Raw genomic sequence first — 11,440 nt, forward strand, 5'->3', positions numbered from 1 at the left:
TGGGTGGCTCAGTGGGTTAAAGCCTCTGCCTTCGGGGTCATGATCTCAGGGGCCTGGGATCGAGCCCCGCTTCGGGCTCTCTGCTCAGCAGGGAGCCTGCTTCCCTTCCTCTCTCTCTCTGCCTGCCTCTCTGCCTACTTGTGATCTCTGTCAAATAAATAAATAAAATATTAAAAAAAGATTTTATTTATTTATTTGACACAGAGAGACAGAGATCAGAAGTAGGCAGACAGGCAGTCGGAGAGAGAGGGGGAAGCAGACTTCCCGCTGAGCAGAGAGCCCAATGCAGGGCTGGATCCCAGGACCCTGAGATCATGACCCCAAGGCAGAGGCTCAACCCACTGAGCCACCCAGACGCCCTATCAAATGAATAAAATCTTTTTAAAAAATTAAAAATAAAATAACAATACAGTCTAATCCTCTCCTAACCTAGGTCTCCCATGTGTTAATGTGCATACTTTCCAGATTTGACCCAGCCCCCAACATGACTCCACCCACAAATGCTCCCTAAACCACACACCTTAGAAGAAGTTGAACTTTATTTATATCTAATTTTGTACAGAAAACAGGACAAGCAGTTTCTTTTTTATTTTATTGCTTTCCTTTAAGAAATCAAGATCCTTCTGGTAATGGGCAATTTCCATAAAGTGGGGTTTACTTATCCCATTTCCCACTCACCAAACCCCTAAAATTCAGAACTTATTTCCCAAACTTGGAAAAGGCAACTAAAACAACAACTTGAGAACATCTAGAATTAAAGTGTGTTAACTCCTGAAGCAGGTTTTAGAATGGCTTCCCAGGTGAATTGCTTTTTTCAGGTTTACTGACTTCCATCACATCCATGGGTATGGCAAGCTCCTTTCTGAGGGAAGAAAATTGCAAATATTTAGTATCTGGAGTTGTGGATGAAATGAGATATACATGTATATTTCATGCTTGTTTTTAAATTTATATTTTCCCCCAATTCCCCAGCACAAATTTCTTTAATACCCAAGGCCAAGCTTGCTTTAGGGACAATCTTCTTCTATGTACAAAATTTAAGGGTACCCTGAAAAACTCAAAATTCAAGATTAACAATTTTAATGTAGTATTTAACAGTCAAGACTGATGCACAAAAAACTCCAGGATGACCAAATTATCAAAACTTTAAATATAGGCAAGATCCACCCCTGCACTCGCACAACAGCGCCTGACTCTCCATCCTGATGGCACTCTTAATCCTGATTGCAATCCTGATCCAACAGAATGTTATTTACAAAAACAGGGGCCCTGCCCGAGTTTCCTGACGATTTGTTCATATACTGCATGAAAATATTTACCTTGATGCCCCCATCCGGCATCGCCCCCACCTTGGACGGAGCTCAAGAACCCTCCCCCCAGGTAGTTTTGGCTCAGGAGGGGAGGAGAGAGACCTGGGCGTCCCAGCCGGCTGGCAGAGATCGGGGTGCCTCCCGAGCAAGCCACTCACCGCGCAAACACGTCGGGGTACTGACTGCGTTGGAAAATGCTCTCCAGCTCCTTCAGTTGCAACCCCGTAAACGTGCTGAGGTGGAAGCGTTGCTGCCTGCCTTGAGGCTGCGGGCCCTCGGAGGCCCCCAGTGCCTCGTCCTGCTGCTGCTGCTGCTGCAGAGGCTCCTCCCCGTCACCGCCACCACCCTTCTGGTTCTCGTCGTCTTTGGGGCCGGCAGCTCCCGCGCCGCCGTGGCTTTCTTCTTCCGCTGCTCCCTGCTCAGGTTCGGCCCAGAGCGCCTTCGCGACGTCTCCTCCCATTACGGAGACCACGGCAGGAGTCATATCTGGAAAAGAAAAGAGAGGGCAGGGCGCTGGAGCCCAGGGTGCGTGGGACGGGGACCTGAGAGGAGCGACGTCGGCCGCGCCTCTGCGGCGTCCCGTCCCCTCGCCTCCCCCGGGGAAAGGCCGTTTCCTAGGCTTTGCCAAACCCGCGTCCGGGTTCGGGCACTCACCCCACGGTTCTCCTCGAAGCTCATCGACTAGGCCGTGGTAAGCGGTGCCTTCTTGGCTGCCCTTGGGCGGAGGCTCCATGTCCAGAGCGCCTCCACGGACTCTGCGCTGCGGCTCCCGGCGACTTCCGGGTGGGGTACTGTTCCCGTGCGGGGTCCGGGTTACCGCGCTTCCAGCTCAGCTTCAAGGTCCGCACGCTCCTGTTTGGACGCCGGATACCCTTCCGACGGCCGGGCGTGTGGTGGGCGGGACTTGTCGGGGCGAGCACGCGGCCGGGGCGTGGCCACGAAGTAGGCGGAGCGTTTGCCGAAAGAGCGCTGCCTGCTAGGGGGCGCGCGCGGGGCTTCTAACTCGCCGCTTAGTCGACTCCTTCCCGCTCCCGCCCGGTACCGCTTTGGGGAAGGGGCTTTGGTGGGTGGTGCCAGCCAGCCGGGGGCGGGGACGGGGTGGGGAATGAAACTTCCCGCTACTCCCCCGAGCCCTGGGACACGGGTTAGGAGAACGTCTCACCGCCTGCCCTCGCTGCACGCGGGTCGGTACAAGGCTATCGCCCTAAGACCCTCCAGGGCGAGAGACCCAGAGATAGGGATGGAGAAGGCGCGGGGGGCCCTGGCAGCCCCGGCACCGAAGCGACGGTATCCCCCTCGCCGTGTGGGCTCAGAGCACGCCTCTCTCCTCCGACAAGTCAGTAAATAATGGATGCCACTCTTTGGTTGGTTTCCGTTCGCCCCCAGAGTCCACGAACCGGGCTAGTGATTCGGACGAAACGATTAGCTCGGGGGCTGCTTGCTTGCTCTGGGTTTTTGCCATAACGCGCTGAAAACAAAGCCCACCAAGCTCCCCCGGGGGTGGGGGTTGGGAGCGGGAGCTTGAGGCTGGGTTTGCAGAGCACTGTGGGTGCTCGGATGCACGCTCTAAGAAACCCAAGCCCCTCTCGGGAAAGAAACAAATACTTCAGATTCGTAGTAAGGAACTCACATCAAGAGTACAAGTGTAGGGACGCCTGGGTGGCTCATTTGGTTAAGGGGCTGCCTTCGGCTCGGGTCATGATCTCGGCGTCCTGGGATCGAGTCCCGCATCGGGCTCCTTGCTCAGCGGGGAGCCTGCTTCTCCCTCTGCCTCTGCCTGCCACTCTGTCTGCCTGTGCTCACTCTCTCTGACAAATAAATAAATAAATAAAATTAAAAAAAAAAAAGAGTACAATTGTAGGACCCTGCCCACTGTTCCGTGCATCGAAAAATGCTTACGCTGTACGCTGCACGCGACGGTGGGGCTTAGGACCTCTGCATGCTGAGCTCGGCTACCGCGCCTCCCGCAGCGGGTTCTCTGCAAAAGCGCGCGTGTTTCTGGGCTGGGCGGGTGCTGGGGACTTGGGTTACTCCCCACTTTTTTATTCTCCTCCCGCTCCTGTTCCTCCTCGTTGTCTTCGTCTTCGTCCACCTCCCTTTGTTTAGAACTATCTTCCAGGGTTTTTGCTTCCCACTGATAAATATCAAATAAAAAAGGGCCAGGGCAGATCGAGCACTCTGCTTCTCCCTTAAAGAGATGTTTTGCATAGTGGTGAATACCGCTAAATGACAGCCCGCGGGCTCCCTGCTACTTCCCTCTGGCTAGGGTTAGAAAATATATAGATGTATATACCCAGTGCCCAATAACTTGCTGGACCTGGTGTGAAGGAAAGCTAACTTACACCCTGGTGAAAGATCCTCAAGCATGTAATGATCCGTATCAGAAGACGCTAGCATCCTAGTCCCTCAAGGAACATATTAACTAATCAGTGCTGCCCTTTTGGATGATAAGATCCAGAGTCATCGACTTCTCGTAAACACCTTTCATTCATAAAATCCAATTTTTAAGAAGTCCAATTATTTTGATGGTTTTCAATTTTACCCATTTCTCAAGGATGGGCAAAGAATTCATAGAATTTTGAAAATGATAAAAAGTCATCCTTTTAATTGTGTCCCTATGATTTCTCTTTAATTTTCATCAAGCCCCAGCAATCAGAGCTCTGTCTCTGGAATTAAACACCATCAAGCTCTCCTATGAATAAACTTAATTTAGATTTCCTCCCCAAAAGAAATGTTTTGTAGGTGGGAACGTGTTAGTATCCTAAGTATTGAGAATAGCTTCCAATAATGGGCCCCATGTTTGACAATGCACATGATTTATCCTACTTTTACCTTCACAAAGTCCTTTGGCATCGGACCCATTTAATAAAATAAGCCATTTTCGTAGGCCCCTAAAAGTATGGGCGAGCCCTATTCACCTCATCTTATTGTTATCATTACTAATAATTATCACCTACTGTGCATGACAAATACTGATACATTCTCAGTGCCTCTTGTTCCTGGAGGGTGAGTAGAAAAACCAGTTATTTGGTGATAGCAAGTGGTTGAATTCACTTTGAAAAATCTGTCAAGCAATTTCATTCACACGGCCTCCCCCTAACTAATCCAGCCTCCTCAGGCTGGCTCTTGCTAGATTCTGCTGGCCTCCCCCTCTCTTGGCTAGATAGCCTGCGATCAGTTTTGACTTGGGATCAGTTACAACGTGAGGGAGCTACCGTGGTTAGGATCGCGGTGTGCGTTAGCCTGGCTAGAACATTCATTATAATTTATTTGGGTGGTGTGGTCTCTCACATTTGAGATTTCCACAGTTTCCTCCAGTGCTTTCTAAACTTCAGTCATTTACGTGCCCCGTTGGTGAACGTTGCCTGTGTAGGCATCGGCCAAGGTAGTATTTACTTAAAACTTTCAGTTAAGTTGATCGATTCCTGAAAACCTCCCGTGCTTAACTGAGCCTCATCTAAGTAAAGACAGGCAGGAATTGTGGGTTTGCTGTACCAAATTTACGAGGGCAGAGACCTTTGGAGTCAGACTGCTGGCATCTGTATACCAGCTTTGCTTTGCTTTTGCTAGCTAGCTAACCTGGTGGTTTCTTTTTCTTCCTATGCCTCAGTTTCCTCGTCTGTAAAGTTGAGTAATAATAGTACCTACCTTGCAGGGTTGTTGTGAGGATTAATTGAGTTAATAAAAGTAGCTCACACTTAACTGGTTCTGACTGTGTTCCAGGAATGGTCTAAAAGATTTATCTGCGTTTAATTCTCTTAATCCTATGGACTTAGAGCTGCTATTATCTTCACTTTACAGGTGATGTTATTGGGCACAGAGATATTAAATAACCTGCTTACAGTTGCTCACTTGGGAAATGTCCCAGCTGGGATTGGAACCTATCTCTGAATACCATCCCTCGCACAGAGGATAAGCTCCGTGACATTCGCTATTATGCTGTATGCTATTGTACTTTTGTAGTTAATAAGAGATAATCAGAGATGGGATCATTTTCAACTCAAAATTCTCTTTCCTTGATTAACTAATGAATTATTACCATGGGTATCTAGTGGTACCTCAGTCATTAGTAACCAAAGCATAAATGGTGATATCCAGAATAATGAGCTGAAACCAGGATGCTGAAGAAAAGTGGTTGAATTCAGGAAGCCAGATAACCCTTCTCAACACTACATCCTTGTCTATTGTTGATACCCAGGAAACCAGCTAGTTGGAGATAACTAGAGATCTGTAGGTGAAGCCAGAGAATGGACAACACATTCTTCTCAGAACTAACTTTAAGGGGCGCCTGGGTGGCTCAGTCCGTTAAGAGTCTGCCTTTGGTTCAGGTCATGATCCCAGGATCCTGGGATTGAGCCCCATGTGGGGCTCCCTGCTCCGTGGGAAGTCTGCTTTTCCCTCTCCCTCTCCCCCTGCTTGTATTCCCTCTCTCTGCGTCTCTGTCAAATAAATAAAATCTTCTAAAAAATTTTTTTAAAACCCCTAACTTTAAAAAGAAAGATTTATTTACTTGTCAGAGAGAGAGAGAGAGAGAGAGCAGAAGCAGGGGGAGCGGCAGGCAGGGGGAGAAGCAGGGTCCCTGCTGAGCAAGGAGCCCCATGCAGAACTTAATCCCAGGACCCCCGGGATCATGACCTGAGCCCAAGGCAGTTACTTAACCAACTGAGCCACCCAGGCATCCCCCTTTTCTTCTAAAGATTAATTTATTTATTTGAGCGAGAGAGCACACGTGAGTGGGGGTGGAGGGGCAGAGGTAGAGGGAGAGAATCTCAAGCAGACTCCTCCCATCCCCTCCCAAGCGTGGAGACTGACAGGATATGACAGGACACAGGACTTGATCTCACGACCCTGAGATCATGACCTGAGCTGAAATCAAGAGCCAGATGCTTAACCCCCTGCACCACCCAGGCGCCCCAGAACTAATTTTTTATATCTTGTTAGCATAATAAATTAGTTCTGTATAACTAGTAGTATCTGGGTAACTACCGAACTAGAAACAATTGGAGAAAACAAAAACAAAAACGAACAAACAAAAAAACCAGAGAAGACCAGAAGCTGAAAAGCCCATCCTTCACAAATGTAAATTCTTATTTTTGTTCAGACAATGAATTTGTACTATAGACATTAAGTGGTATCTAGGTCCATAGTAAGTAGAGTTAACATGAAATAACCAAGAAAATAAATATTTGAAGCTATGAGGTTTAAAAATCATTCTTTGGGGGCACCTGGCTGAGCATGGTACCATTGGTACCATTGGTAGAGCATGCAACTCTTTTTCTTTTTTAAGATTTTATTTATTTGGTGCCTGGGGGGCACAGTTGGTTAAGTGTCTGCCTTTGGCTCAGGTCATGATCCTAGGGTCGCAGCATTGAGTCCCGAATGGAGTCCTGCATGGAGTCCCGCATCAGGCTTGCTGCTCAGCAGCAGATCTGTTTCTGCTCTTCCCCCTGCTCACGCACTCCCTCTCTTGCAAATAAATAAAATCTTTTTTTTTTTAAATAGAGAGAGACAGAGAGAGCACAAGCAGGGGGAGGGGCGGAGGGAGAGGAAGACGGACAAGCAGACTCCTCACTGAGTGGGGAGCCCGACACAGGGCTCCATTCCAGGACCCCGAGATCATGACCTGAGCCAAAGTCAAATGCTTAACTGACTGAGCCACCCACGTGCCCCAAGCATGCAACTCCTGATCTCAGAGTCGTGAGTTCAAGCCCCATGTTGGACATAGAGCTTACTTAATTAAAAAAAAAATCATTCTTCACCACTCCAACTTCTTATCTCTTCTTAAAGAAAGGAGTTAGTAGCCTAGATCTCCAGTGATACCCATTTCATTAGTTCACTAGAATAAACACGAGGTAATTAGAACAAGTATTTGAGACCTGCAAGCTGAAAACCGGTCTTACAATACTGGGTTTTTATTCCTTGTTTGAATTTTCTTTGAAACTCTAGATAAGGGCTGATACCTTAAACAAACAAACAAACAAACAAAAAACCTAGATATCTAGAGAAAACTTAGAATATTGACCAGCATAAGCCAGGAAGCCAAAACTCATTCTTCTGAACTCTGAAATCATGTTTCTTGATGGCATAATGAGTTAATATCATAGATGATTCAGGATTCCTAAGGAATGAGCGAACTAAAGATGACTGTACTAGGTAGAATAAATAGTTGAATCCAGGAAGCTGAAAACCATATTCTTCTCACCTCTACCTTCTTATTTCTTGTTGAAATGAACACGTAATACTGCAGTTAACTAAGTGTTCCTAGGGCACTAGATATCTAGAAATAAGCAGAGATAAGGAAGAAAAACTTGTAGACATCCAGAACCTAGATAACACATTTTTTTTCAAATCTAAATTCAAATTACTGGGGCGCCAGGCGGCCTCAGTTAGAGGAGTAAGCGACTCTTGATCTCGGGGTGGTGAGTTCATGCCCCATGTTGGGTGTAGAGATTACGTAAAGAAACAAAACAAAATTAAAAAAAAAAAAATAAACTCAAATTACTTGTGGACAAATTAGGGAATGATACGGTTATTTACCTAGGTAATTAAATGAAAGTGACTTGCAATAACCGAAATAAATAATTGAGACAAGGGTGTTGAGGAAAACATGATTCTCAAATGTAAATTTTATTTCTTGTGATAATACTGAGTTAGTATTGGGGCTGACTCAGTTGGTGGAGTGTACGACTCTTGATCTTGGGATTGTGAGTTCAAGCCCCATGTTGGGGCTTGAAGAGTTTACTTTTTAAAAAATCAGTTAGTATTATCCATAAATAGTGACATTTATTTACTTATTTACTTATTTATTTAATGTGGCACCTATTTATTTATTTATTTATTTAAGGATAACTAGATATTCCTAGAAGAATACTTTAAAGTCATGAAACTGAAAATCCATTGTTTCACACTAAATATTAATTTCTGTTGCAATAATAAGTTAGACTATAGATAACTATTGGTCCTTAGGTAATTTGTTTACTATTAATAGCTAGAGAAACCAGGAATTTATATAAATCTAGAAGATGAAAAACTATTCTCCATCACACTAATTCTTATCTCTTGTGGGAATAAGAAAGATTAAGTACTATGGTTAACCACTGGTCACCACATAACTAGATAACTACAGACAACTGCAGATAAATAATGGTAGCGAGAATGTGGAAACCACTGTCTTCTCAACCCAAAATTCTTATTTCTCATCGAACTCATGCATCAGTAGTATAGATAACTAGTAGTACCAGGTAACAAGTTTACCAGGTATCTTAGAACACTTTGAATCTAGGACACTGGAAAACACTCTTCTTAATTCTTATTTTTTAAGAAGAATTTACTTATTTATTTATGACAGAATGAGAAAGAGTGAGAGAGCGAGCGAGCACAAGCTGGGGGAGCAGCAGGCAGAGGGAGAAGCAGGCTCCCCGCTGAGCAGGGAGCCCCATGTGGGGCTCAATCATGACCTGATCTGAAGGCAGACGCCTAACAGGCTGAGTCACCCAGGCTCCCCTCAATTCTCATTTTTTGGATATTCAGTGAGTAATGTAGATAATGGTAGTTACGTGAAAAGATTTAAATAGAATTAATCATATAAAAGCAGAATAAATATTTGAAGCCAGAAGGCTAAAAACGTATTTTTCTTACATATTAGTCTTAAGCAGAACCACAATGAGGGGTGCCTGGGTGGTTCAGTCGGTTGAGCATCTGACTCTTGATTTCAGCTCAGGTTGTAATCGCAGGGTCGTGGATCAAGCCATCTCCATGCTCCCGCTCAGCGTGGAGTCTTCTTGTCCCTCTCCCTCCCTCCGTTTGCACACACATGCACCCCCTCTCTCTGAGATAAATAAATAAAATCTTAAAAACACACACACACAATGAGATACCATTTCACACCCAGCAGAATGGCTATTATCAACAAAATGGAAAATAAGAAGAGTTAGTAAGGATGTGGAGAAATTGGAACCCCATGCATTACTGGTGGGGATGTAAATGGTGCAGTCACTGGGGAAAATGGTATGACGGTTCCTCAAAAACTTAGAATTATCGTATAAGCCAGCAATTCCACTTCTGGATATACACCCCAAAAAACTGAGAGCAGGGACTTAAACAGATATGTGTATACATACGTTCAGAGCAGCATTATTCACAATAGCTAAAAGATGGAAACAACTCAAATGTCCATTGATGGGTGAATGGGGAAATAAAATGTGGTATATACATACAATAAAATATTATTCTGTTAGGTCCGTTATTAAACGAAACGAGACTGAGACAAAGTGGAAGTTATTTAAAGCTTTATTTTATGATAAGTATTAGAAGTCAGACTGATCGGCCAGGGGAACGAGACTGAGACAAGGTGAAAGTTATGCAAAGCTCTATTCTATGCCAAGCATTAGAAGTCAGACTGACCGGCCAGGGCCATCTCTGAAGAGAACGACCACCCCCAGCTTACAGGCTCAAGAATCGACTGACTGACCGGTCAGGGCCGCCTCCGAAGAGGGCGACCCCTCCCCATCTCACAGACTACCTTTTATAGAGCAAAAGTCTGGCCACACATAGGTGGCCAATGAGATTGTAGTCATGTTAGGTCACACGCAGGTGGCCAATTGAATTACAATTTACCCTATAGTAGCTGTTTGAACTAACCTATTACTCTGGTCAGAATTGGTGCTCAAGGTTGGCGCCCAAACGGTGGGGTTTACATTCTTTGGTGGTTAGGGAAAAAGTATGTGTGTTTCTTGTGGATGTGGATGTGGATGTTTCTTGTAGATGTGGATGTGGATGTCTCCACCTGGCCCAACTCATCCTTGTATTCTGGGCTCTGTTATCAGGAACTGGCCAACCTGGCCTTGTATTCTGGGCTCTGTTATTAGGAACTAGCCGACCATATTTTACTGGTTTCCCAGACTTGCTTCTAAGTAAGTTTCTCTGGGGGGGAGGGGGGCAGGGTCCATTTAAGTTTTAGTGTACAAACAACAAAATGGCTTTTAACCAAGATGGAGTCACTCTGGCTAAATAGGCCCTTACAATTCCACCTTAAAGAGGAATGAAATTCTGACACACGCTACAACATGGATGAACCTTGAGGGCATCTAGCTAAGTGAAATAAGCCAGACACAAAAAGACAAATATTGTATGATTCCATTCATTTGGAGTAGTTCAATTTATAGAAACAGAAGGTAGGGGCACCTGGGTGGCTCAGTCAGTTAGGAGTTGCCTTCAGCTCAGGTCATGACCCTGGAGTCCCAGGATCCAGCTCCGTCGCAGCAGGCTCCCTCCTCAGTGAGGAGTCTGCTTCTCCCTCTGTGCCCCCACCCTGGCTTGTGCTTGCTCTCTCTCTCACTCCCTCAAGTAAGTAAATAAAATCTTTTTTAAAAAGGAGGGGTGTGCCTGGGTTGCTCAGTCATTAAGCATCTGCCTTCGGCTCAGGTCATGATCCCAGGGTTCTGTGATTGGGCCCCGAATCAGGCTCCCTGCTCAGCAGGAAGCCTGCTTCTCCCTCTCCCACTCCCCCTGCTTGTGTTCCTTCTCTTGCTGTATCTCTCTGTCAAATAAATAAATAAATAAAATCTTTTAAAAAAGTCATTTACTTAAAAAGAAAGAAAGAGGGGTGCCTGGGTGGCTCAGTGGGTTAAAGCCTCTGCCTTCGGCTCAGGTCATGATCCCGGAGTTCTGGGTTCGAACCCCGCATCAGGCTCTCTGCTCAGCGGGAAGCCTGCTTCCTCCTCTCTCTGCCTGCCTCTCTGCCTACTTGTGATCTCTGTCTGTCAAATTAAAAAAAAAAAAAGAAAGAAAGAAAGAGAAGAAGAAAGGAAGAAAGAAAATAGAATGGTAGTTCCCAGGGGCTTGGAGAAGTGGTACTGGGGAGCTATTGTTTAATGGCGGTGGAGTTTCAGTCTGAGAAGATGAAAAAGTTCTGGAGATGGATGGTGGTGATAGTTGGACAACAATGTGAATGGACTTAATATCTCCAAACTGCACCCATAAAAATGGTTAAGATGGTAAATTAGCTTTATCTGTATTTTATACCAATAAAATAATACTAGTCTTAATTCTTTTTTAAAAAGATTTTATTTATTTGTTTACTAGAGAGAGAGAGCGCGCACAGGCAGGGGGAGCAGCAGGAGAGGGAGAAA

At 45.5% G+C, this 11,440-nt stretch overlaps 1 protein-coding gene across 1 annotated transcript; it reads right to left on the minus strand.

Annotated features, from left to right (window-relative positions):
- Positions 1–596: 596 nt before the first annotated feature.
- On the minus strand, positions 597–2,194 carry LOC308337194 (uncharacterized protein). Its single transcript, XM_080795300.1, has 3 exons — positions 1,965–2,194; positions 1,469–1,796; positions 597–862 (listed from the first exon to the last, which is right to left on the minus strand). Exons 1-3 carry the CDS (start codon positions 2,041–2,043, stop codon positions 784–786), a joined length of 486 nt encoding a protein of 161 aa, XP_080651426.1. The 5' UTR covers positions 2,044–2,194; the 3' UTR covers positions 597–783.
- Positions 2,195–11,440: the final 9,246 nt, after the last annotated feature.

This window comes from Martes martes, assembly GCF_963455335.1.
Source record: "Martes martes genome assembly, chromosome: X".
Lineage (NCBI taxonomy): Eukaryota > Metazoa > Chordata > Mammalia > Carnivora > Mustelidae > Martes > Martes martes.